Source organism: Sorghum bicolor, chromosome 7, assembly GCF_000003195.3.
Source record: "Sorghum bicolor cultivar BTx623 chromosome 7, Sorghum_bicolor_NCBIv3, whole genome shotgun sequence".
NCBI lineage: Eukaryota > Viridiplantae > Streptophyta > Magnoliopsida > Poales > Poaceae > Sorghum > Sorghum bicolor.
The window spans coordinates 61,163,686-61,187,439 of NC_012876.2; the positions used below are offsets into that span (position 1 = coordinate 61,163,686).

Here is a 23,754-nt window from a genome sequence, read left to right on the forward strand (position 1 = left end):
CGTCTTACTTTTTGAGAAGTCATTTTTTAAAGTTTAACTACATTTAAATTTCTACTTCCTAATATGTTTGTTATAAAAATATTCTATTATTAGTCACTTATTACGTGTTATTATAAGTATCAATACATTTTCATATATTTTAACTTCGTTAATCTCTAAGATTTATTTGCTCAATCTTAAAAATTTCATAGGAGTAGAGTTTGTATACGTACATTCATAGGGTAGGTACATGTGTGTTATGGACATCTGCGTTATGTTGAGTTATTCTAAAAAAGGATCTAAAAAGTACAAGACCTTAACAAATAAAATTATAAAGTGCAAGCTCTTTTGGATACTCACATTCTCCATAGAAATTGGAGGGGGTTGAGATCCTGTGGGAAATAAACTAAGTTTTTTCTCTATTTCCTTCAATCTCTATGAGCCATCGGGAAGAGTCCTCGTGAATTTAAGAATTCCTGTCCGGGAAGAGTATAAAACCACGGGTCACCAGCCCACCACGGGCTCACGTCTGAGGGCCCTCGCTTTTTTTTTTGGCACGACACGCTGTGTTCTTGGGTTGTTGCGACTGAATATTATCAGAGAGCGCGTGCACGGTTCCGTTCCGTGAATAATTTACATAGATAGATATGGGCGATGCCAGACTGGGAGTACGTAGATGCAAGCCTTGCAAGCGCAGGTGGCGGCGTGGGCGCGTGGCCGGCGTGACGCGAACAAAGAATACTACGCGTGTGCAGCATGAGTATCTTGGCTATTGTTATTCTCTCAACCTAGGTCGTCGCCTCTCTGTCGTCCAGCAGCTCAAGCGTAAAAAAATTACATAGAGGTTTGTGCTGATCAAATATTTTAAAAACTAATTAGATTTATAAAAAAACTATTAATATTTATACTATATACACGGCAGCGCTATTCTACACCGCAAGTTAAAATTGAGGAGAAAAAAATACTGAACAGTACTGGAAAGCGTTCAGTATCATCTAGTACAACACCCTGGACATAGAGAGAGAGAGAGAAATGGCTAGAGACAGGATAGAGAAGCAGGGGACCAGGCCCAACTAAAGGTTGAAGACAAGGGTACAAAAAACATTTACCTTCATAATTCTCTCTCTTAAAGTATGAGAAATAAATAAAATAATCAATATGATGTGTTATGACAAATATACATACTTTCTTAATGGTATTGGGCATTTTTTTGTATCATATTGATTATTTTATTTATTTCTCATACTTTAAGAGATAGAATTATGAAGGTAAATGTTTTTGGTATTTTTGTCTTCAACCTTTAGTCGGGCTTGGTCCCCTGCTTCTCCATCCTATCTCTAGCCATTTCTATGTTCGTTCCTTCTTCCTCTGCAAGCTCCACACCGAGCTAGAGCTCACAACACTGTGGCAGAGGTCCAAGCCGAGATCCGATTCCTTTGCATTCTCAATCACACATAGCTTGCCCATGGCACGCACAGTGCGGCAGTGAGCCCCCCATACATTCCTATGGCCGACGCGTTGTCTTCATCTCCTTCTTTGTGCCTTGCATCATATCACCACATCAAGTTCCAGTATGTTTCTCCATTGCCGATGATGAAGACATATAAGATAAGTGTGTTGAATAATCACTCAGTTTCATCTAGAACTATCGAATTAACAATTTTAATCCTTAAACTTTGTATTTTGGATATAGTTTCAATCGTGAACTAATATAGTGCATTTTAGTCCTTAAACTTTTTTAGCTCAACTTTGTCCCTTATCGTCCTACGTGGAATGCTATGCTATCATGCTTAGTTAGCCTATGACCTCCCGCGATTCAAGATGGACAATGTAATCATTGTTAGTAGTATTGTCCCCAGTAATGTGCTCAACATCTAATGTATAGCACGCTATCGATATTTATATCCGTATTTAAAATGGATGTAAATACATATATGAATATCCTTGAATAGCTTATGGACAAACACATATTATGTACCCCAATTGGTTATTTTTACAGTTGAGCCTAACGCTAGAAATAACTTAAAGAAAAGATCAAGGTACTAAAGCCCAACTAAACTTTTTTTTTCAACTAAATTTAGCTATTGCGGATCTAAACAGCCCACTTAGGATCGCCACCGGGGCTGTCTAAACAAGCCAGATCCGACGGCATCGGCCGGTGCGTAGCGACCTCACAGCGTTCACCTTCCACTCCATGGTGGCGCCGTCAGCCGGTGTCGATTTCTCCGGCCGATTGGGCATCACAAGTACTACTAGTGAGAAGCGACACGTAAGGCGGGCCCACTCCCATCGACAGGTCCAAACCAATGCCACCATATTCCATCGCTACCACCGTACGCCGGCCTGCGCGTACGGCGTGCCGCTGCCGCCCCAGCCCCCACGACCAGCAAATCCAATGAATGCCACCAATTTCCGTGCGAAAAGATCTGGCAAAGGGTCGTCCATTTTTTTAAAAAGAAAAAAATATGACACACGAAATTAAATGAGAATGTGACCGACGCCGACGCTGCGGTTCTTCGAGAGCCAGGAGCTTCGCCTGCCCGCGTCTGGTGCGCTGCGGTGCGTGTGCGTCCAAAGGGGCCCCACGCGCGCGGGCATTGTTTTTGCAGTGGATCGTCGCCGTGCCTGGACGCGACAAACGCCGCATCTCCCGTCGCGCCCCCGTCCACAGGCCGAGATGCCATCACCGTCGCGGTGGGCTGGGAAATATCGCGGGCTTCCCCGGGTATAATTTCTGCCGCCCATCACACTGCCGTACCGCACCCCCTCCCAGACGTGCACACGCACGACTGTCTGCCCGGCCTCTCCTTAGCCATGGACGCCGCCGCCGCCGCCGCCGCAGCCTCCACCACGCTCCTCTACGGCGCGCTCCTCCTTGCAGCGTTCCTCTTCGTGGCCGCCGCCGTGCGCGGCCGCGGGAGCAAGAGCAACGCCAACGGAAACGGCGGCGGCAGCCTCCCGCCGGGCCCCACGGGCCTGCCGCTGGTGGGCAGCCTGCCGTCGCTGGACCCTCAGCTGCACGTGTACTTCGCGCGCCTCGCGGACAGGTACGGCCCCATCTTCTCCATCCGCCTGGGCTCCAAGCTGGGCGTGGTGGTCACCTCCCCGTCCCTGGCGCGCGAGGTGCTCCGCGAGCAGGACCTCGTCTTCTCCGGCCGCGACGTCCCCGACGCGGCGCGCTCCATCTCCTACGGCGGCGGGCAGAACATCGTGTGGAACCCCGTGGGCCCCACGTGGCGGCTGCTCCGGCGGGTGTGCGTCCGGGAGATGCTCAGCCCCGCGGGGCTGGACAACGTGCACGGGCTCCGGGCGCGCGAGTTCAGGGCCACGCTCGCGCACCTCCACGCCCAGGCCGTCGCCGCCGCGCCCGTCGACGTCGGCGCGCAGATGTTCCTCACCGTCATGAACGTCATCACGGGCACGCTGTGGGGAGGGAACGTCGGCAGCGACAGCGAGCGCGCCGCGGTCGGGAAGGACTTCAGGCACCTCGTCGCCGAGATCACCGACATGCTCGGCGCGCCCAACGTGTCCGACTTCTTCCCGGCGCTCGCGCGCTTCGACCTGCAGGGCATCCGGAGGAAGTCCGACGTGCTCAAGGAGCGCTTCAACCAGATGTTCGCCAGGATCATAGAGCAGAGGATCAGCGCCGAGCGCGCCGGCGGCGAGCCCCCCGCGCCCGACTTCTTGGAGTACATGCTCAAGCTCGAGAAGGAAGGCGGCGACGGCAAGACATCCTTCACCATGACCAACGTCAAGGCACTGCTCATGGTATGAATATGATTGATCCGTCGAGCACCTTCTAGCTGCTAATCAACCAACCTAATAATGCAGCTAATGCATCCAATAAAATGAACGGCAGGACATGGTGGTCGGAGGTACAGAAACCACGTCGAACACTGTGGAGTGGGCGATGGCGGAGCTGATGCAGAAGCCGGAGCTGATGGCAAAGGTGCGGCAGGAGCTGGACGCGGTGGTGGGCAGGGACGCGGTAGTGGAGGAGTCGCACCTCCCGCAGCTGCACTACCTGCACGCGGTGCTCAAGGAGACGCTGCGGCTGCACCCGGCGCTGCCGCTGATGGTGCCGCACTGCCCCAGCGCCGACGCCACGGTGGGCGGCTACCGCGTCCCGGCGGGGTGCCGCGTGTTCGTCAACGTGTGGGCGATCATGAGGGACCCCGCCGTGTGGAAGGACCCGCAGGAGTTCATCCCGGAGAGGTTCCTGGGCGGCGGCGAAGGGCGCAAGTGGGACTTCAACGGCAGCGAGATGGACTACCTCCCGTTCGGGTCCGGGCGCAGGATCTGCGCTGGGATCGCCATGGCCGACCGGATGACGGCCTACTCGCTGGCCATGCTGCTGCAGGCGTTCGACTGGGAGCTGCCGGCCGGCGCGAGGCTGGAGCTGGACGAGAAGTTCGCGATCGTCATGAAGAAGGCCACGCCGCTGGTGGCCGTGCCGACGCCGAGGCTGTCCAAGCCTGAGCTCTACTCCGCCTAGTCCATGTCCGTCCACGATCCACATCCACTGGAATTGGGTCATTCCACGGCACAGAGGAATGTAGCACATTTGGCCATCTGTACTCCCTCGTGAATACGTTGTATACTGAACAGTGATGATGTTTTACAATTTTTGTCATAAACACACAAGCCGAACTATCAATTGAAAGCTCCGAAGATGGTTAGACAAATGTGGCACGCGCGCGACAGCACCCCGTTGAGGCCATGTGCGCCAGAGAATCTGCTCTGTGCTCTCGTTATCTATATTGTTATCCGATCCATTCTTCTCAGATAGCAAGGTGTGTGGACTTTGAGGAGCAAGTTGGAGGCTGCAGTGTGCAGGGACACCTGACTACCTGAGAGATTTGCATCTGATGTGATGGTTCGAAGTTTTAGTAAAATGGCTGCAAGTTTAATCCTTACGCTGCTGCAGACTACTGCATTCGAGATATCTCAAGATGTCTGTGAAGTGTTCATTTCGTAGATAGTTTCATCTCAATGCAATTAATTAACATCAGAAAGTAGAATTGTTCTTTAGATATATTAATTCCAGACTTTACATAGCAGTCCTGGTCACACACTTGCTAACATGTTTCAGACTACACTTAATAAAGAGCTTACCCCTAATTAGATCAGATTACGATAAAGCTGAGACAACAGCTTTAGTTGGCCACAAATTTACTTCCATTGTCAAAGTTGTGCGAAGCAAGAGCATAACATAAAAGGATCCTTTATTTGAGGTCCTAATGATAAAAAAAGAAGACAACCAGCTATACCAACCTTAAAAAAGAACAAGTTTGCTATTGTTTCGACAATAATATATCCAATAGCTCTGTTGCTGACAATCTCCTGGATTGTGTTTTTACGAAAGAATATATAGATGGATAACGAGGACTAAGGCTTCTCCCTTGGCTCTTTGTCCTTGCGTTGCTATGACAAGAACTATTTAGTGCATATGCTGATACGACACGAGACAGGAACCAGTGTATTTCTGTGACATCTACATACATCTATTTATGTATATAGTGATACACTCATCCTTCGTTCAGTGCTCATAATCAACACACTCAGGAAATCAGATGGATTGCATCTCCAAAAACGATAAGCCTTGGTAAGTCTGCATGATATGGACTTATGGAGTGCTGTTCTTCCCTGATTTACAGTTGTCATATATAGTAAGTGTTTTTTGCAAAGTTAAGAGACAAAATTATGCCTTTTCGCATGGTGTGACCTCTTACGAACAATTATGCCTTTACTTGTTCAATATTGTGTTATAAATTTTATTTGGCTCACTACATGGATTTTTAGATATTAATTAATATTTTGTAGTCCATTCATACCCTAAACAAAGGCTTTTGTCCACAACTCCACATTAAGAAAATTTGCTTATCCTTTCTTCTATATGGGTCAGTCATACATGTTCATTCAATTTCTTTTTTTTGGTAGCTATTTCAGCTCAGATTTTTAAACTGCTGCCATCTCAATTCAGTTTGAAGGAAGGAGTGAAGTGCTTATTCAGAGATACACATGATCCTTACCATTAGCAAGGTGACAATCGAAATGTTCTTTGATTTTGATGCTACTTCATTAGGGCATCTTCACAAAATTCATCTCTCATAGTGATATGTGCATATTTCAGCAAAACATCTAATTCGAAATAGAAAATATAAAATCAGGTTGTGCCATGTCTTTTTTCTGCACATGCCTGAGATTTGTATCTGGAGCTCGAAGAAGGAGCTTCTGGTCACGACATGGGCCTGCTAGCCACATCTCGCGTCCTTCCGGCCTCTATTACGGCCCATGAAGGCCCAGCATCTCCCGAATCCTGATCCATCAGCACCCCATCAGGCCCAAACCCTAAACCCACCGCTCACCCCATCGCAACCGTCGGATCCTCCAGATGCCGAGCCCCGTCCTATATGAATCCCAGGCTCCGCCTCCGACGCCGCTCCTCCAAACCCTAGCCCCAGAGCAGCCGACACTACCTGCCCCTCTCTCGTCCGGCGGCGTTCGGCAGGATGGCGGCGTCTACGGCGAGGACGGTGAAGGATGTCAACCCCCATGAGTTCGTCAAGGCCTACTCTGCCCACCTCAAGCGCTCCGGCAAGGTAACGCTGCACGACTCGCTCACTTTCCCATCTGATTCGAGGCTACATCGGCTGTTTCGCACTGCGGCAGTCAGCGGAGACGACCTTGGCCGGATCCATCGCAGAGGCTTGTTACAGCGCTGCAATTTTAGCTTATTGAAATACATGCAATTTACTTTAGTTGTCCCTCCCATTGGTTTTACCTCAGGCTCCGCCAGCTGATGTGGTTATACCAGCGAACTGTTCTCGTGTCTGGTTTACTCTCGTTGGACTCATACTTGGTAGATTTTCTGTTGTTGCATTAGACATGGTTTATTCCATTCAAGTCTAGATCATCTATGCAGAACAACCTGTTTGTAAAGTGTTTTTTTTTTTTGCATCGGTTGTCTGGTATTGATAATGACTATGTTCCTATGTTGTTATGTGTAATTCCTTTACAAGTATCCTTTGTCTTCTGATAGATGGAGCTCCCAGAGTGGGTTGACATCGTGAAGACTGCGAGGTTCAAGGAGCTCCCTCCGTATGACCCTGACTGGTACTACACCAGGGCTGGTGAGGAATTTTGTCTCTTCATAATCAAGTGTAAACTTCATTGTCCAGATTTTCTCTTCAATTAGTTCTTTAATTTTTTTTTCCTGCAGCATCCATTGCGAGGAAGATCTACCTGAGGCAAGGCATTGGTGTTGGTGGCTTCCAGAAGATTTACGGTGGCCGCCAGAGGAATGGCTCCCGCCCACCGCACTTCTGCAAGAGCAGTGGTGCCATTTCACGCAACATCCTGCAGCAGCTGCAGAAGATGGGCATCATTGATGTCGATCCCAAGGGGTAATTGAACTGCTATGTCCCAGTTGCTAATAACTTTGCCTGGTCGTGGAAGTTTGCTTATTGGATTTGGTGTTACAGTGGACGGCTCATCACGGCTCAGGGAAGGCGTGATCTGGATCAAGTGGCTGGAAGGGTTGCTGTTGAAGCTTGAGGAGTCATCTTCAGTTTCAATGATGTCATGTTGAGATGGCTAGACTTTAATCGCACCTTTGTCATGTTTTGATGGTTGAGATGGCTAAACATTATTTTGCACTTTTGGATTAGGATTTGAGTTCAGAGAACTTTAAGATTTGATGCATCTAGCTATGTGATATCAAAACTCATTTTGGAACCAAATATAAATATGCATGTCGTGTCTTCCTTTTGGTACAGCTCTATGTGATAATAGCCCTGGATAGATTAAGCTCTATATGTGCTGCTATTTCTTCTTAGCTGCCTAAACTGTGTTAGGTTTGTTTCGAGAGTTTATGAAAAAATATGAGCCAGTCAGTACAGTTTCATGCCATGAAAGAAGTACCTTAAGATCTCTCTTGATGTCTCCTTTGCCATCAAGCTCTCTCAATTCACGCATTGCCTCTGATATCTACTTGGGCCTTGTTTAGTTCTGAAAAGATATGTGATTATGGTACTGTAGCATTTTGTTTTTATTTGACGAATATTATCCAATTATGGACTAACTAGGTTTAAAAGATTCATCTCTTGATTTACAGGCAAACTGTGCAATTAGATTTTGTTTTCGTCTATATCTAATGCTTCATGCATGTGCTTTAACATTTGATGTGATGGGGAATCTTGAAATTTTTTTAAATTTTGGGGTGAACTAAAAAAAAGGCCTTGGTACTCTTGACTAAGGTGCCCTTGAGAATTCTCCTAGCTAGCGCATTTGCAGTTGCGTCATGCTTCCATTTTTTTTTTTGCAGTTCTATACGTCATGTTTGTTTGCCTGATAAGTTAAGATAGAAAGTATTGTTGGCTGATTTATTGTGAGAGAATAGAAAGTATTGTTGGCTGATTTATTGTGAGAGAAAAATACTGTTGAATGGGTTGCAAGACTGATAAGCTTAAACGAATAGGTTTATCTCTCTTGATTATTACTGAATAGTAATATAGCAAAAGGAAATGCACAAGTTGAGCAGTCGTGGGCAGAATGCTTTTTTCAGTGTCAGGCCCAGCATTTTTTATATGGGTATGTGAAGATAGAAAAGCTGTATCTATCCTATACTCTTATCTATCCTATACTCTTATTCCTGTATACTCGGCCTCTCCTCATAAAACACTGTATATGAACAGTCTCTCCTCACAAAACACTGTTCTAAGAACAGTACACCCACCAGCACCCTCCGATCCACAGCCTCGCTCTGCACGGTACATGCACCTGTGCTTCCAGAAACTCCAGCTCCTCCGTCTCCCTTTCCTCTCTCCCTGCAGCATCCATCTCCCCTCCCTCGCCCGGCATCGGGACTGGGAGAGGTAGTGAGAGGCTATTTTAGAAGTGTTATTTGGAATTTTGGATCCATGCCATTGCAACTTTCGTGCTTCCGCTTGCCTAGCTCTAATGTCCAATGGGCTGTGCTGGGCTGGCCCAACATCATGCCATGCTGTGACGTGCCGCAGATTGCTGAACTACCATGGGCCGTGTCTAGCGGGCCGTGTCTTTACGGGCTTTGTGTCTGGCCTTCGGCGTAAGGCACAGCCTGTGGGCTGATTTTCATGCCGTGCTGGTCCACGATCCATCAAACTGACAACAGATCATTTTAATCAATATCTTTACCAAATGCTAAAATACTTAATCATTTTCACTAATATAACAATTAACAACATATATATATAAGTCATTACTACGCCAACAGTTTATGTTCATCGTGTCGTATTGCGTGCCTCGGTGGCGACCCCGGCACGACTTGGTGCCCTTGGGCTGGGTCGGCCCGATGGCTATTCTGCCGTGCTCGGATCGGGCCAAATCACTGGGCGATGGGCTGGGTCATCGGGCCACGGGCCATAAGGCCATGTATACCTAGCTCTCACCCAAGTCTACAATACTTCAACTACAGAGCAATTATTATTTAGATAATGGAAACAAATGTTTCGGCTTCATTGTTTCTCTAGGAGGAAGAACAACACCAATTATTACAAGCTCACACTAAAGTGAAAAACCAAGGAACCTCTCCTGATATTATTAGACTGTCTCCAATAGCTCTCACCCAAACACGAGAGGCATTTGTTAATTTAGGTCATGCACATGGAATAGGTCTCTCACCCAAAACTTCTCATTTCCAACAGGGAACGCAAAATCACCCACCCAAACGCCCCAGCCAAGCCCCGCCGAGCGCCGCTGCCTCCGTGTTGGCTGCTCCTCGCCATGTCGGAGGGTCCTTGCCGCGGACTCGCCTAGCTCGTCACGCCGAAGGCTCCTCGCACGGACACGCCACGCCGGCCGCACCCCACCCCCGGCCAAGCCCCACCCGCCTCCGTGCTAGCTGCTCCTCGCCGAGCTGGCCCACGCCCCGCCATGGATCCAACTCGCCGTGCCGGAGGCTCGCCGCCGCGGACTCCCCTCGCCACCGGAGGCTTCCCGCACTACCTCGCCACGCCGGCCACACCTCGCCATGGATCCACCTCATATTGCCATGGATCTGGTAGAGGGGATGAGGTAGACTCGCCTTGGCCCACCGCAACGACCGCGCTCACCACCACCATGTCCGACGGCGGCCTCGTCCACTACGGCAGCTCCCTCCCCATCCCTGGTTCTGGCCGTCCCCTTCCCTCGTGGTGGTGGGCCCCGCGCTGCAAGGAGGACACAAAGACATGGAGGGAGACGCATTTTTGCCTCACGTGTTGCTCGACACCTAAAATGGGTGTTGCGTTTGGCTTCTCTGTTGGAGACTGCTTTTACACCGTATGTCACCTATTTTGAGTATGCGTCTTGCTATGCAACTCTGTTGGAGATAGCCTTACAAGCTCACACAAAAGTGAAAAACCAGGAGACCATTCCTAATATTCAAGACGATAAATGAAACAAAATAATTATTTCATGAAGTGTTTTGGATGTAACAGAGGAAAAACAAAGGAATTTTAGAGTAAGATGTTCCTTGGCAAGATAGAGTTAGGCTGTTAGATAAATCTAGTACTTCACAGTTCAATTTATTTTTCCTACAAAGTTCTTTTGTTCCAAGGATCCTTAAAATAAAAATAAAATATTCACAACATACAGGCGGTTTGTTCATAAGATATTTTTTTTTTAAAAAAAAACATAATTGGAAAAGGTAAGAAAAATTGGAAAAGGTATAGCTAATAAGTGGTTAGATAAATCCAATCCTTCAGAAATTTGAGTTAGACATAAAGAAGATTAGTTTTCAATATATTTGGAGAGAGACAGAACTTTTATAGGACTCCCTAGAAGGTTTGATGGCATTTCTCTTTTCCTCGTAATAATAATGCATGGTTGGCAAAATGGGCCTGGTGTGAGTAAGAGGCCAGGCAGACGCAAATAGATTAGAAATTTTGTTTACTTCCATCCCAAAACCTAAAATTTTCAAGATTCTCCATCACATCGAATCTTTAGACACATGCATGAAGTATTAAATATAGACGAAAATAAAAACTAATTGCACAGTTTGGTCGAAATTTACGAGATAATCTTCTGAGCCTAGTTAGTCCATGGTTGGACAATAATTATCACTAACAAACGAAAGTGCTATGGTTTTTCTCTCGAGGAACTAAACACGGCCCAAAAGGCCCACGCAAGATTCATGCGCCTACGCTAATGAGGCCCAGTATTGACTTGTCAGGCCTACATTAATTATGTGGGCTTTGCTAAAGTTGGTTGGAGATATACATACAGTACAAATGTACTATACTACGTGTTGTTTACATTTTTTCTCTCTCTCTATGAAGGTATGTCTCTTCGTTTCATGGTTGGTGAGCTTCTTCTTGGTTAGGTTCATAGCCAGTTGAAGTTTCGTGAAGATGCCGCGGATTACAGTGATGTTGCTCGTCATAACGAGAAGCCACGTTCCAAGAGTGAAAGAGTGGCCTTTTTAGGGGCAGCTTTAATAATGGGATGGCTAGAATAGTTTGTATGCTAATAATTGTAGTGCTAAGTGAGCAAAATGATAATATATATAGCATTAGAATTAAGTGAGCAAACATGTTTGTGAGTCGGGACACGTCAAGTACTCAAGTATATAGAAATATAGAATTGAACATACAAACCGGAGACAGAATTGTTCGTGGAACAATCGAAAGACACAGGGATTGGAGTAATCGCAAGAGATTAAATTAAAACCAACAAAGTCTGCCTGCTCCTCCGCCGGAACCCACCGCCACGTCACTCCAAATTTTTTCGGCCATCGGATCCTCCGTCGGATGGTCCTGATTTGTTAAGTCAGATTTTACCAGAATCTGATTCTCCTACTTCACCTTACCTTCTTGGCTTTTTCTTAGCTTCTTTCTGGCTTCTTCCAATTCTCATCGGAATCCACCCAAATAGATATATACTCAGTTTTGGCTTCACTTCCCGAAAGCTTCTCTTCCCCTCCTCTCTCTTCCTCCTGTTCGCTCTCTCTCGCTCTCCCTCTCCGACGCGTGCAGGGGGCGACGGCGGCTGCGTGCGTCTTCGGCGACGGCTGGCGCAACGGCGGCGCCCACCATCCTCCTCCTACCCAGCCCTCCCTCGCCTGCCTCTCATCTCCGTCTCTCCCTCCCCTTCCTCTCTCTCTCTTCCATTCTCTTCCCTTCCCTTCTGAGATGGCGGCTGCTACGAGGCGGCGGTGGTGGCCAGGGGCAGCCGGCGTGGTTGGAGCCTAGCACTCCCTCTCCCACATCTTGCGTGCGGAGCACCTGAACACCTTCTCCCTCTGCTTTGTTTGCTCGTGTGCTACAGGTGCTACAGGAAACCCTAGCTGCCTATTTTCGAGCAGGTCGCGTTCATTCTATTGGTTCAGTTGTTGATCAGTTTGATTAGTTCATGGTTTGTTCTGTGAGTTCCGATTTATTTTGATGGGTTCAGGTTCGACTTCCAGATGTGCTGATCCTGCAAGGTCGTTAGTTTATGGTTTCAAGTATGAATTTATATTTGTATTAGTGGGTTCAGGTTCAATTTCATACCTATTCTATTTTGACTGCGTATATTAAATATGTCCTTATCCTGCAATCCAATATCCTTAGGCTAACTTTTTTTTTGCCTTTATCAAATAAATAGGGGCTTCATGCTCTGTTTCTGAATCCTCACAGATTCATGATTTTGAAGTGAAGGTAGCAAATGTTTTTGCAGGATTGGCATTACGTATTAAAGTGCAAAGTCGTTAGTTTATGGTTTCAGCTGTGAATTTATAGTTGTATTGAGGTCCAATTTCAGACATATTCTATTTTGACTAGGTATATTAAATATGTCCTTATCCTGCAATCCAATATCCTCAGGCTAACCTTTTTTTTGCCTTTATCAAATAAATAGGGGCTTCATGCTCTGTTTCTGAATCCTCATAAATTCAAGATTCATGATTTTGGAGTGAAGGTAGCAAATGTTTTTGCAGGATTGGCACTACGTATTAAAGTCAGGATATTGACGAAGGCACTATCTGTTACCTTGCAGCAGACCGGGTATATTTTCCCTAACTGCAAATCCTATTTCAAATCCATATATAATCAGTACGTCTTCTCAACTAGCAATGCATTGGTTTAGTACTAAATGTTTAAAACTCACAACTACCGTTGAATTGTTTTCCTACACTTTCAAGGAATCCCTTATTATTATACTCTGCAATACTGATTGAGCCATCAAATATGTGATTCATTTTCCTACTGAATCCTGCACCAGGTTGGCACACTTTGCCTCTGCTCTTCACTAATCGGAGTGGATTCTATGAGCATTCTCTATTTATTTCACCTGTGCTAGGACACCATATCTACAGTTTGTTGTGAATCTCGTATTGATACATTGCCTATTGTGAATCTCGTATTGATACAGTGCCTACTTTCCGGTTCATTCATCTTGTCCTTTTTTATATTGATTGGTGGAATGTTGCCACACTTTGCCTCTACATATAAGTTATAGTCTCATAGGAGATATGACCACCTATTGAATCAGTTCTATTTTAGCTCAAAGTAATATTGTGTCGTGTTAATTTCAGTACTGTAGTATCAGGCCTAGCAATGATTCATGAGTTCTCAGCAAAAGATAACAGTAGATAGAAAATGCATTCATACCTATAAATGCTAGAAGCATTACAATTGCTAAAAGTAACCATATACAATTGCCAAGCCAGGATCAAACCTTATCATGGAGGTGGTGGTATTTTTTTCATGATTCCCTTTCCCACGAGTTCCTTAGTTATGTAATAAAAAAATTGGTCAAGCTCTATTTATTCACGAGATTCTTCCTACAGATGCAGCAAATCGCTACTGTGTCCAATTCCAAAGGGTTTAGTGGTCTACCAGGAATTCTGTGCCTGGCTGATATGTTGGGATGCCTGCCTAGCATAAATCACTGCTGAGCCAAATTCCAAAAGGGTTTAGTACTCTAATGGAAATTTTATACCTGCCAGATATGTTGGGGATAGTTTTGGAAGCGTGTCTCTATTAAAGCTTGGTTTGGCTCAGATATATTGGGGATAGTTTTGGAAGTGTGTCTCTATTAAAACTTGGTTTGGCTCAGAGAATGCCTAGCAGACATGCTAGATGGGATTCCTTTTACTGAATCTTGTCGTATAATGTTGCTAAACTAGAAATATATGTCTACCATTTTCAAAGCAAAATTTGTCAATAAATCTTATTTTTTGTATTTTTTCAGTAAGTGCTTATATTTAGAAGGTAGCACTACTCAGACATTTATTTAGTTTCCTGAATATTTTTTGTCAAAAGAGCATCCGTAAATTCAGGTGGAGCACTAAAATTGTTCCTATTTTTGATAATTAACTTCCGGAATGAATCCATGGTCAGTGCATTTCATTTTGCAGCCTGCTTACCTCTAGATTTAGTCATTCGGTTGTCCATTGCTACCTCCCTGTGCAATTTTTTAAGCCCACTGAAGCTAGCAGTAGCAGCTGGTCTACTTTCCAAGAAGTTTATCTTCTCGGTTACCCTCACCGAACACTCATATACCTCTAGGTCAAGGAGGCAATACCTGATCAAGTCCATTTTAGATAGACCGGACAGGCATACCTCATCATTAAATATTGTTACCTCTGCAGCGGCTGCACAGATTGTTCCAGTTCCAGTAACCAGTTCCATACAACCAGCAAGTTCACTTGGTACTCCAGAGTACGCAGCCTGAACCACAGCCTGTATCCTTTGACTGTGGAACTAAATCGGTATGTTATATTGCCTCTTTTTAATTATTCATGCTTCGTTACATACGTCTACACCTGCATAACCTATTTTCTGATTTCATACATAGACACCTGCTCCAGCAGCTGTCCCAGATGATACACCTCTAAAGGATCTTATCACCAAGTAAGTCACACTGACATGAAAATTACCCAAGAGAAAAATAGCTTGTTTACCTTTCCAATTGTTTCCAAAAAAGTATTGTTACCATATGATTTAGGTCGCCAACAGGAACATCACACGCTCATAGGAAACTGTTTCGAGAAAACACTCTCACTGAAAAGGTGGGTTCATACATATCTTCTGCCCTGAACCTCAAAACTTTAGCACAGCAGAACTTAATAGACTATTTTGCTTCCAATTTACAGGAAACCATAGCGGATCAAAATTTGAACGCAAAGGGAATCATAAGGATAACCACAATGGTCCAATTGATCCACTACTGCAGCGCAAAAGAAAAAAAGGTAAAACTATAAGCCCACTAATTTGGCTTAATTCATTCGGCCATATCCGATTGCTCATATATATGTATATAACTCACGGAGCTAAATCTGTTGCCTCCAAGCATTAGTCAAAGGAGAGCTCTGACAGTGCATCTTTTTTTTTACGAAAACTATTGATAGGAAAATGCCAGGCAAATGCATTAATATAAAAGAGCAAAGTGCATCTTAGATTAATGCCCAAGCCTAGAGAAACATTATATGTCTCATTTCTTTTCTTTGTTAAATAGCTGCAGTTTATATGCAGCCAACTGCTCCTCAATCTAAACTCAAGCTATTTTTTTTAAAAAAAGAACTAGAGAGGTTTGCACCCCTACAACAATAACATTAAGAAAGGCAAGCAGTTGTTACAGAGCAACTAGAAACTAGAAAGACTAAAAAAACGAACAAAAAGTAGGACCCAAGAAGAAAAGAACCAGGAAACCCCAAAAAGAAACTAAGAACACCAGTTCAGAGACCGCTCGCAGCCTAACTACTGAAGATCTGCAATCCATTGGTTTAACCCTGGTAAGTGACTACGTTCAAGCTAATTGACACATATATACCATGTTCAATATTCGTTGGCTCTTCTAAGTTCCTTGCAAATTTACTGAAATTATTTGTGTCTTTTTGTGTTCCTTAGGCCATTTATAATTGATATAGTACTTCACGGTTATTGTATACCTCAAAATCTTCCTTCTCATATAATCTGTTTAGTTCACAAAAAAAATGTTCAATCAATAAATTTTCCTATCTGTGACATGTGCAGGGAGATACTTGAATTTAGATGATCCAGACCAAGAGAACAAAAGGTCTTGCTGCAAAATAACCAAGAAACTGGTTTCGAGACCCACTGATTGTATAAGGCATTGCAGTATTAGTTAGTTGAGACTGTCCAAGACTTTCGTAAACTTATGTACTCGCTTCTAGGCTTGTCCAGTGTATATTATTCAGGCTATTATGCTTTGATCTCCTGGATATTACTTAAGATGCCCAGGTCCTGTCCAAAATTTATATGCCTATCTATTCATGTACTTGCAAGAAGCATATATGCTACCCGTACTAATATACTCCAGTATGCATGGAACTCAATATGCTATCATGTTTTTAATTTGAATGGTTCAGTGTCTCTCAGTTGTCATCTGCCAAAAGCTGAGCCATCCAAGAATAAACCAAACTATGATCCATTGATTAGACAATAGTCCATTCAAACACCGATTGACCTGTAATGTATCAGCGTTGTGTTCCCTGAAATGAATACTCGCGAGTTCGCACGGGCGCGCGGATGCGCGCGCCCCGGTACTAGTATATAGCAAAGGTGCGTTCATTTCAGATGTGGTAGTGCACCGGAAGCAGAGGCTTGCGTCGAGGGCTTACCGCTTGGCCATCCAACGGTGTCACTCTCCGATCATCATCTAATCGGATTGTTCACGTATCGTCAACACCATGTGTAGTTCAGCAGTGGATAAACTGGAGATTGGATTCGTGGTCGTCGAATGAAGCAAGGGAAAATGCAAGGGAAGTACTCGCCCTGCTCCTAAGCAAGTGGAAGGTAGTGTATGTAAAAGGAGAATGTAACCAAGTAGCAAATGTTTTAGCTAAATGAAACAAACATTTTGTAATTTAGTTAGGTCAAGCACCTGCGTGTATTTGGGCCGACTGTACGAACAATCATATCTAGTCGATACAGCTCTCTTTACTCTTGAAAAAAGAACATACACACTGCAAAGTTAGAGCACCTGCTATTTCATGTTCAAAAGGAGTAGCCCAAATGGGCACCAACTTTTGTTTTTCGTGGTACAGCGACCTGATAGGACCATTTTGATATATTCATCTTTAATTTGTACGTACGCCTAATATTGAAATTTGGGTATGATCTCTGAAAGCAAAAATGATGAATTTAGGGTTTGTTTGGCACAGCTCAACTTTAGTAAAACTGTTTTTTTAGAAAATAGCTTCATGAGTGACTTTCTAGATGAAACTGAGCTGTTTTGGAAAAAGTGTTTGGCAAAATAGCTTCACCAACTACTTCATGCATAGTTGAGAGAGAGAAATGAGGGAGAGAGCTGCAATAAGCTACTTTTTTCAGCTTCATTCCAACTTATGTCTTTGTGAGAGGAGGAGAAAAACAGCTTCATCAATGAAGTTGTTTTGAAAATAAGTGTTTGGCAAAAAAAAAACAGCTCACAACAGCTCACGAAGCTGTTGTGAGCTGTACCAAACAGGCCCTTAGTGTAAGCACTAATAAGCAATCCATATGGCCCATGCCTTGAGATTACAAGCAACAAATAATGCAACGCCATCAGTCCATCACCCATCAATGATCAATCTTGTCAACTTTGCACAGTATGAAGCTCTGGATCGGAGAAAAACAAGGCAATTAGCGGATCCTGATCACAGCTTGAATAATCAAATGCCGAGAAGCAAGCCAAAGCCATGATTGTCAACGCCAAGCGTCATCTAAAAGCTAATTTGTTTTTGCAGAAAACGAGATCTGCGGGGCGGCAGGAACAATATTATTACTAGGCCTTGTTTAGTTCCGAAAACTCAAAAGTTTTCGGAACTGTAGCACTTTCGTTTGTTTGTGGTAAATATTGTCCAATCATAGACTAACTAGAGTCAAAAGATTCGTCTCGTGATTTATAGTCAAACTGTGTGATTAGTTTTTGTTTTCGTCTATATTTAATGCTTCATGCATGTACCGCAAGATTCGATGTGACAGAGAATCTTGAAAACTTTTTGGATTTCGGGGTGAACTAAACAAGGCCCTAGTATCAGTTTATCCGTCCCTGCTGGCCTGGCTGCTGCTTGGCTTTCGTTCCCTGGCAGTGTATATGTCGGCTGACCGCATCATTGTTGGCAAAAGCAACAAGTCCCTTTCCTCATTCGATCATGCCGTGTCAGAAAATAAAAATCCGATAATGCCTGTCCCATCTGCTGGCTGCTTTGTGTCCACATGCAGTGTAGAGTGTACACAATACGGTCATTTTCTACGTGTCTCATTTCCCTCGTGACATTTATCATATTTATAAGATTGGGTGACACGTTACATACGTTAGGAGAGAGGTGGCCGGTGCTGAATGCACTATCGGCTGATTGCAGAAACAAAAATCTTGATCAGCTTATACAAGAGGGGGCAGGGCCCACCAAGAAATTTCATCAGGTCCCAAAAGGCGCTTACAACCTTTTGCCTTGTATGTATTTTAGAAGGAATCGTATGTCATGTCATGGCGCTAGACTTTTGTTGCGAGGAAAAGGTGAATGATCAACGCTCTCCTTCACTTCTAACAAGTAATTTTTCCCCCGGAAGGTAACCGGTAAGAAGTTTGCTAGGCATGTATATATTAATAAACGAGAGAAGAAATTGAGAAGTGCGTTAGATCTATCTGCATGTGATGAATGATTGACGCAATAGTTGAAAGATTTATAGGGCTTATCCAATTGAGTTCATGTTTCATATATGCTTGATTAACCGGAGGTATCATGTTGTACTGTGTTCTGTAGATTGTGTAACATATCCCTTAGCTTTTGAATGTGTAGATATGGGGTACGTCAAGATAGTCGATAGGCGATGAAGAAGGTCAAGCGAGGAGTTCATGTGCGATGGACCGAAGGTAGTGAAAAACAGACACAAAGCTTTGGACTCAAGGAGCATGATGCCAAGGACAAACCGTGGGCAGCTACATGGATATTGAAGACAACATTGACCAGAGTCAAGGTAAAGGTTAGACCAAGTTAATAGGGCAAGGTCGCGAGCACTTGGCGAGCCACTGGGCTGAGGACATGGTAGTTGGACATGTGTCGACATTGGTGAGTCATGCCTCACAAGGCATATGGGTGATGGTTTTAAATCGTGGACTATGACATTTAGTGGTAACCTTCTCAAGAAGCTATAAAAAACTATAGCAAAAGCTATTTCATTTGCAGGATTTGTAGAAAGTATAGAAATTCTTAATTAATTATGTAGAAAAAACATATCGTATGTAAATTTTGTGAACACAAATACTCAATTGCATTTATAAGGATATAGGGAACATATTTCTAGGTCGATTACTAAACACTGATTAAAAACAATCAACATACTCACTACTATAATCGACATTCATATTTCTTCGACACATTCAAAATCAAAAATTCAAAATTATTGAGTAGTAGTTCATTACCTCATTTTAACTAAGGACCACAACAAAGATGCATAGGTTAGTCATCAAGAACAAGGAATGAATATTTGCCATAATCAATATTAGTGGTGCTAAATATATTGCGGTGCTAAGCGAAATAGCCATGTTTAGCAGAGCTACAACATCATTAATGACAATAGCTGAACAATTGATAATATGACGATGGCAGACGCATACTATACCTAAAACCGAACCTGAATTAGTGTTTTCTCACGACGAAAAACTAGGTATCACTCATTTAAATACTCGAACTACCTGATTTGAACTTGTTGAGTTATTCTATAATATGAAAAATAGAGCGAAGATGCAATGGTGACCGGTGAGTGGTGACACTGCAGACCACGCGGGAGAAAGATAGAAGAGTGCTAGTTGGACAGGGCCAACCTACTTCATTTCTGGTCTTTTTTTCTTAAGAACCTCAAAAGGTATTCAAACTTTCTTTTGTTTTAATCTTTTTGTTTCGAAAGTTGAGGTAATGGTGATGTTGTATAGCCATGAGACAGAGACAAACGGGGGCCTCAAGGGTCAATAAAGCAAAGGAACGCATGTGACACTAACCACCTTTTGCCATGGCATGGCCTATAGCCGTCGACGACCAAACGGACAGGACAGGCACTTCCTCCCAGTAGGCAGTCTCCTACACATTTCCGGAACCGAAACGGGTACGTGACAAATGAGACGATCGAGCCTTCCTCCAACCATGCATAGCGACAGTAGAACACAGGCACCTCAGGTTGTCCCATCGGTTTCGGAGCATTTCGACCGGTCCTATGGCCGGGCGCGCCCGTGCGGCTCGGACATATTCGGCTAATCATGTGGGTTACGGTAGCACTTAAGACTACAGTATAATTAATATGGCATTAGCACATGTGGGTTACTGTAGCACTTAAGGCTAATCATGGACTAACTAGACTTAAAAGATTCATCTCGCGATTTTCAACCAAACTGTATAATTAGTTTATTTTTTTATCTACATTTAATATTTCATGTGTTCAAAGATTCGATGGGATGGATGAAAAAATTTTAGGCTGGCAACTAAACAAGGCCTAACTAACTATCGTTGGATTCTTTATTAAATATATTTTTATAGTATATCTATTTGATCTTATAAATATTTATAATTTTTTTTTTATAATTTTACTTAAAGTTGAAATATTTTGACTCTTCGAAATTTGCTGGGATCGAAGGCGTTGCCCCGCCGCGCCCGCGACAGTAACAAAACGCCGTCCTCGTTTCCATCAGAAACTCCCCTGATTTTGTGCTGATTTCGACTCCACCCACGCGACGCACGGGCACCGCACCGGAGCAGCGCCCGCATTATATAACCGTGCCCCACAGTTCACCTCTGCAGCCACCATTGCGCGCCGCGACGACCGACGACTCACCCATCCGCGTCCTCCTCAAAGAAACAGAGCGAGCCGAGAGTGTGAGGTCGACAGGAGGAAGGACCATGGGCGACATCACCGCCACCGCCACCGCCGACGCCTCGGGTCCGCCGACGTTGACCAAGGAGACCAACCTCTTCATGCAAATCGTCGTCAACCCGGACGGCACGGTGACGCGCCCCGAGGTCCCTCTCGTTCCGTCCTCCGAAGCCGCCGCCGCCGGCGGCGGCGGCCTCGGCCGCGGCGTCATCTCCAGGGACGTGCCCCTCGACGCCTCCGCCGGCACGTACCTCCGCCTCTACCTTCCCTCCCGTTCCCCCGCAACGTCCTCCGACGCCAAGCTCCCCGTGGTCCTCTACTTCCACGGCGGGGGCTTCGTGATCCTCTCCCCGGCCACCGTCTTCTACCACGGCCACTGCGAGGCCATGGCGGCCGCGGTGCCGGCCATCGTGGCGTCCCTCGAGTACCGCCTGGCGCCCGAGCACCGCCTGCCCGCGGCGTACGAGGACGCCGCGGCCGCCGTGGCGTGGCTCCGCGACGGCGCGCCGGGGGACCCCTGGGTGGCCGCGCACGGGGACCTCTCCCGCTGCTTCCTCATGGGCAGCAGCTCCGGAGGCAACATGGCGTTCTTCGCGGCGCTCCGGACCGGGGGTCTCGACATGGCACCCGCCACGGTGCGCGGCGTCCTGCTGCACCAGCCCTACCTCGGCGGCGTCGACCGGACGCCGTCGGAGGCCGGGTCCGAGGACGACTTCATGCTGCCGCTGGAGGCCAGCGACAGGCTCTGGAGCCTCGCGCTGCCACTGGGCGCCGACCGGGACCACGAGTTCTGCAACCCCGTCAAGGCCATGGCGCCGGAGGCCCTCGCCGGCCTGCCGCCGCGGTGCCTGGTCACCGGCAACTTGGACGACCCGCTCATCGACAGGCAGCGGGAGTTCGCTCGGTGGCTGCAGGACCACAGCGGCGCCGCGGAGGTCGTCGTGAAGACGGACGTCGCCGGGTTCCACGCGTCGGAGCTGTTCGTGCCGGAGATCGCCGAGGTGCTGTTCGCCGCGATGCGCGAGTTCCTGTCCACCGGCGACGCCGCTTGACGCGTCGAGTTCTCGTCGTCCCGGTGACCCAGAAGTGAAGATGTGTTGTTGCTGTTGCATCGGTGTGTGCATTCTGTCGTGTGACCGTGCGCAATAAGCCAAAAAAAAAAAATCTCGGCACTGTAGTGTTGTTGAGTCTTGGCAACCTGGCACTATTCTGGTTCATGCGAGTGAGTTGGACTGCACTTGTCCACAAACAAATCGCTTTCATGGATAATTCGGGTCTGTTTGGTACAGCTCACAACAACAGCTTCATAAGCTGTTGTGAGCTGTTTTTTTTTTGCCAAACACTTATATCCAAAACAGCTTCATGGGTGAAGCTATTTTTCCCCTCCTCTCACAAAGACATAAGTTGGATGAAGCTGGAAAAAAGTAGCTTATTGCAGCTTCTCCCTCATTTCTCTCTCTCAACTATGCATGAAGTAGTTGGTGAAGCTATTTGCCAAACACTTTCTCCAAAACAGCTCAGCTTCATCTAGAAAGTCACTCATGAAGCTATTTTCTAAAAAAACAGCTTTACTAGTGAAGTTGAGCTGTGCCAAACAAGCTCTTCATGTCATTACTTCTGTCAACAAAGGTTTAATGCTTGATTATTGGCCTGAGTATTAGGTGGTGCAAGTGGTAGATAACTCCGAAATTCTGGTGCAGCCGTGCAGGACTGCAATCTGAACTGGGTCCCTGATTATATTTTCGTGGAATTCTGTTACAAGTTCGGTAACCATGTCCATGTGCATGTTGTATTGTAGAAAAGCATTGCTACATGTACAACCATTTTAAGTGTACTTTAGGGATTCAAAAGCTCAAGAAGGTATCACTGTATGCTGGCCAAAGAAGAACAGTAAGTGCCATTCATATATTGGGTTTACAACAAGCATACATTATGGTAAAAAGGTAGTATTTGCCAAGATAAAAATGTTACTTCTCTGATATGTCAGATGCTTGATTTTTTATTGTCGTCGAGAGCTTGAGGCAACATGCAATTTTGTCATTGTTTTGGCTATAGAAAAAATTGTGAAATATTCCTTGTGAGTTGCCTTTTAACTGTAGGGCTGTTGTTTGAAAAAATCTAAAAATTTAGACACCTAAAATATAGCAACTCCCTAAACATGTTCCGCATTGTTGTGTCAATTTTCTGGTCATGAGAAAAGAATTACATTAGATCGGTGTTTCATGTCCCTCTTCCAAGACTTGAAAACAGTGTAAATATGTTTCATACCTATAAAACTCATTTCATCCCTTAAAACGGTTATCATCTTTCTCTTCATTTATATTATGATATATTAGCTTATTTATTGCCCATAGAACTGTTATGAAACTCCTGTAAAAACCAACCTTACTCATTCGATCTCTAAATAAATCAATGCTTAATAAAAAAAATCCTTTTGACTTAATTTATAAAAAATAGCACAAGTATTTATGACACTAAATGGGCATATTATGAAAATATATTAATTCTATGATATCTAGTGGTACTATTTTGTTGTCATAAACCATGACACTCTTTCCATAAATTTAGTTAAACCTAAATATGCCTGACTTAACAAGTTTAGGAATTGATTTATTCGGAAATGGAAGGAGCACGAGATAATGACAATAATAGTATCACACACAAGACTGCACCAGATTAAGCCACGTTCGATATCTTGAAAGAGGGACATATATTGTTGAGACAGAGAGCGACAGAACAATTATTGTTCAGATCTCCTGATCTCGATTGGTTGTTTAGCGCTGACCACTGAATGCACTCACACTCTTATCACCTTTGGATAATTAAACCACAATTTGAGTCACATGGTTGCATGCTATGCTAACCGAGTGCCTGATGCAGTGCAGCCCAGATGCAAGGCCACCTCGAACACATATAGATTCCCCTAAAAAAAACCATACACACATACACACCGCGACATTGC

General features: G+C 45.0%; 3 protein-coding genes and 1 long non-coding RNA gene across 10 annotated transcripts; all 4 read left to right on the forward strand.

The window, feature by feature from the left end:
* Positions 2,712-4,664, forward strand: LOC8057850 (geraniol 8-hydroxylase). The gene is made up of 2 exons (XM_002444580.2): positions 2,712-3,747; positions 3,839-4,664. The coding sequence occupies exons 1-2, from the start codon at positions 2,794-2,796 to the stop codon at positions 4,472-4,474; spliced, it is 1,590 nt and encodes a 529-aa protein (XP_002444625.1). The 5' UTR covers positions 2,712-2,793; the 3' UTR covers positions 4,475-4,664.
* On the forward strand, positions 6,363-7,756 carry LOC8057851 (40S ribosomal protein S19). Its single transcript, XM_002444581.2, has 4 exons — positions 6,363-6,581; positions 7,022-7,112; positions 7,202-7,385; positions 7,464-7,756. Exons 1-4 carry the CDS (start codon positions 6,492-6,494, stop codon positions 7,534-7,536), a joined length of 438 nt encoding a protein of 145 aa, XP_002444626.1. The 5' UTR covers positions 6,363-6,491; the 3' UTR covers positions 7,537-7,756.
* LOC110436973 lies at positions 11,899-16,304 on the forward strand. 7 transcript variants are annotated; one of them, XR_002454971.1, is made up of 7 exons: positions 11,899-12,761; positions 12,917-12,983; positions 13,201-14,692; positions 14,779-14,834; positions 14,929-14,992; positions 15,077-15,172; positions 15,957-16,304. It is a non-coding gene; the product is annotated as an uncharacterized LOC110436973 (long non-coding RNA). The 7 variants fall into 7 exon arrangements; XR_002454973.1 differs by having other exon boundaries at positions 11,899-12,304; XR_002454972.1 differs by having other exon boundaries at positions 11,900-12,983; positions 13,201-14,489; positions 14,573-14,692.
* On the forward strand, positions 20,699-22,174 carry LOC8057852 (probable carboxylesterase 8). The gene has a single exon (XM_002444582.2). The coding sequence runs from the start codon at positions 20,819-20,821 to the stop codon at positions 21,842-21,844; it is 1,026 nt and encodes a 341-aa protein (XP_002444627.1). The 5' UTR covers positions 20,699-20,818; the 3' UTR covers positions 21,845-22,174.

Bases quoted from the DNA above. Each gene is read 5' to 3' on its own strand.
- LOC8057852 (XM_002444582.2), top strand. From the start codon at position 20,819: ATGGGCGACATCACCGCCACCGCCACCGCCGACGCCTCGGGTCCGCCG.
- LOC8057850 (XM_002444580.2), top strand. From the start codon at position 2,794: ATGGACGCCGCCGCCGCCGCCGCCGCAGCCTCCACCACGCTCCTCTAC. The intron at 3,748-3,838 runs GTATGAATATGA...AATGAACGGCAG, and splicing joins ACGTCAAGGCACTGCTCATG to GACATGGTGGTCGGAGGTAC.
- LOC8057851 (XM_002444581.2), top strand. From the start codon at position 6,492: ATGGCGGCGTCTACGGCGAGGACGGTGAAGGATGTCAACCCCCATGAG. The intron at 7,113-7,201 runs GTGAGGAATTTT...TTTTTCCTGCAG, and splicing joins CTGGTACTACACCAGGGCTG to CATCCATTGCGAGGAAGATC. The intron at 7,386-7,463 runs GTAATTGAACTG...TTGGTGTTACAG, and splicing joins ATTGATGTCGATCCCAAGGG to TGGACGGCTCATCACGGCTC.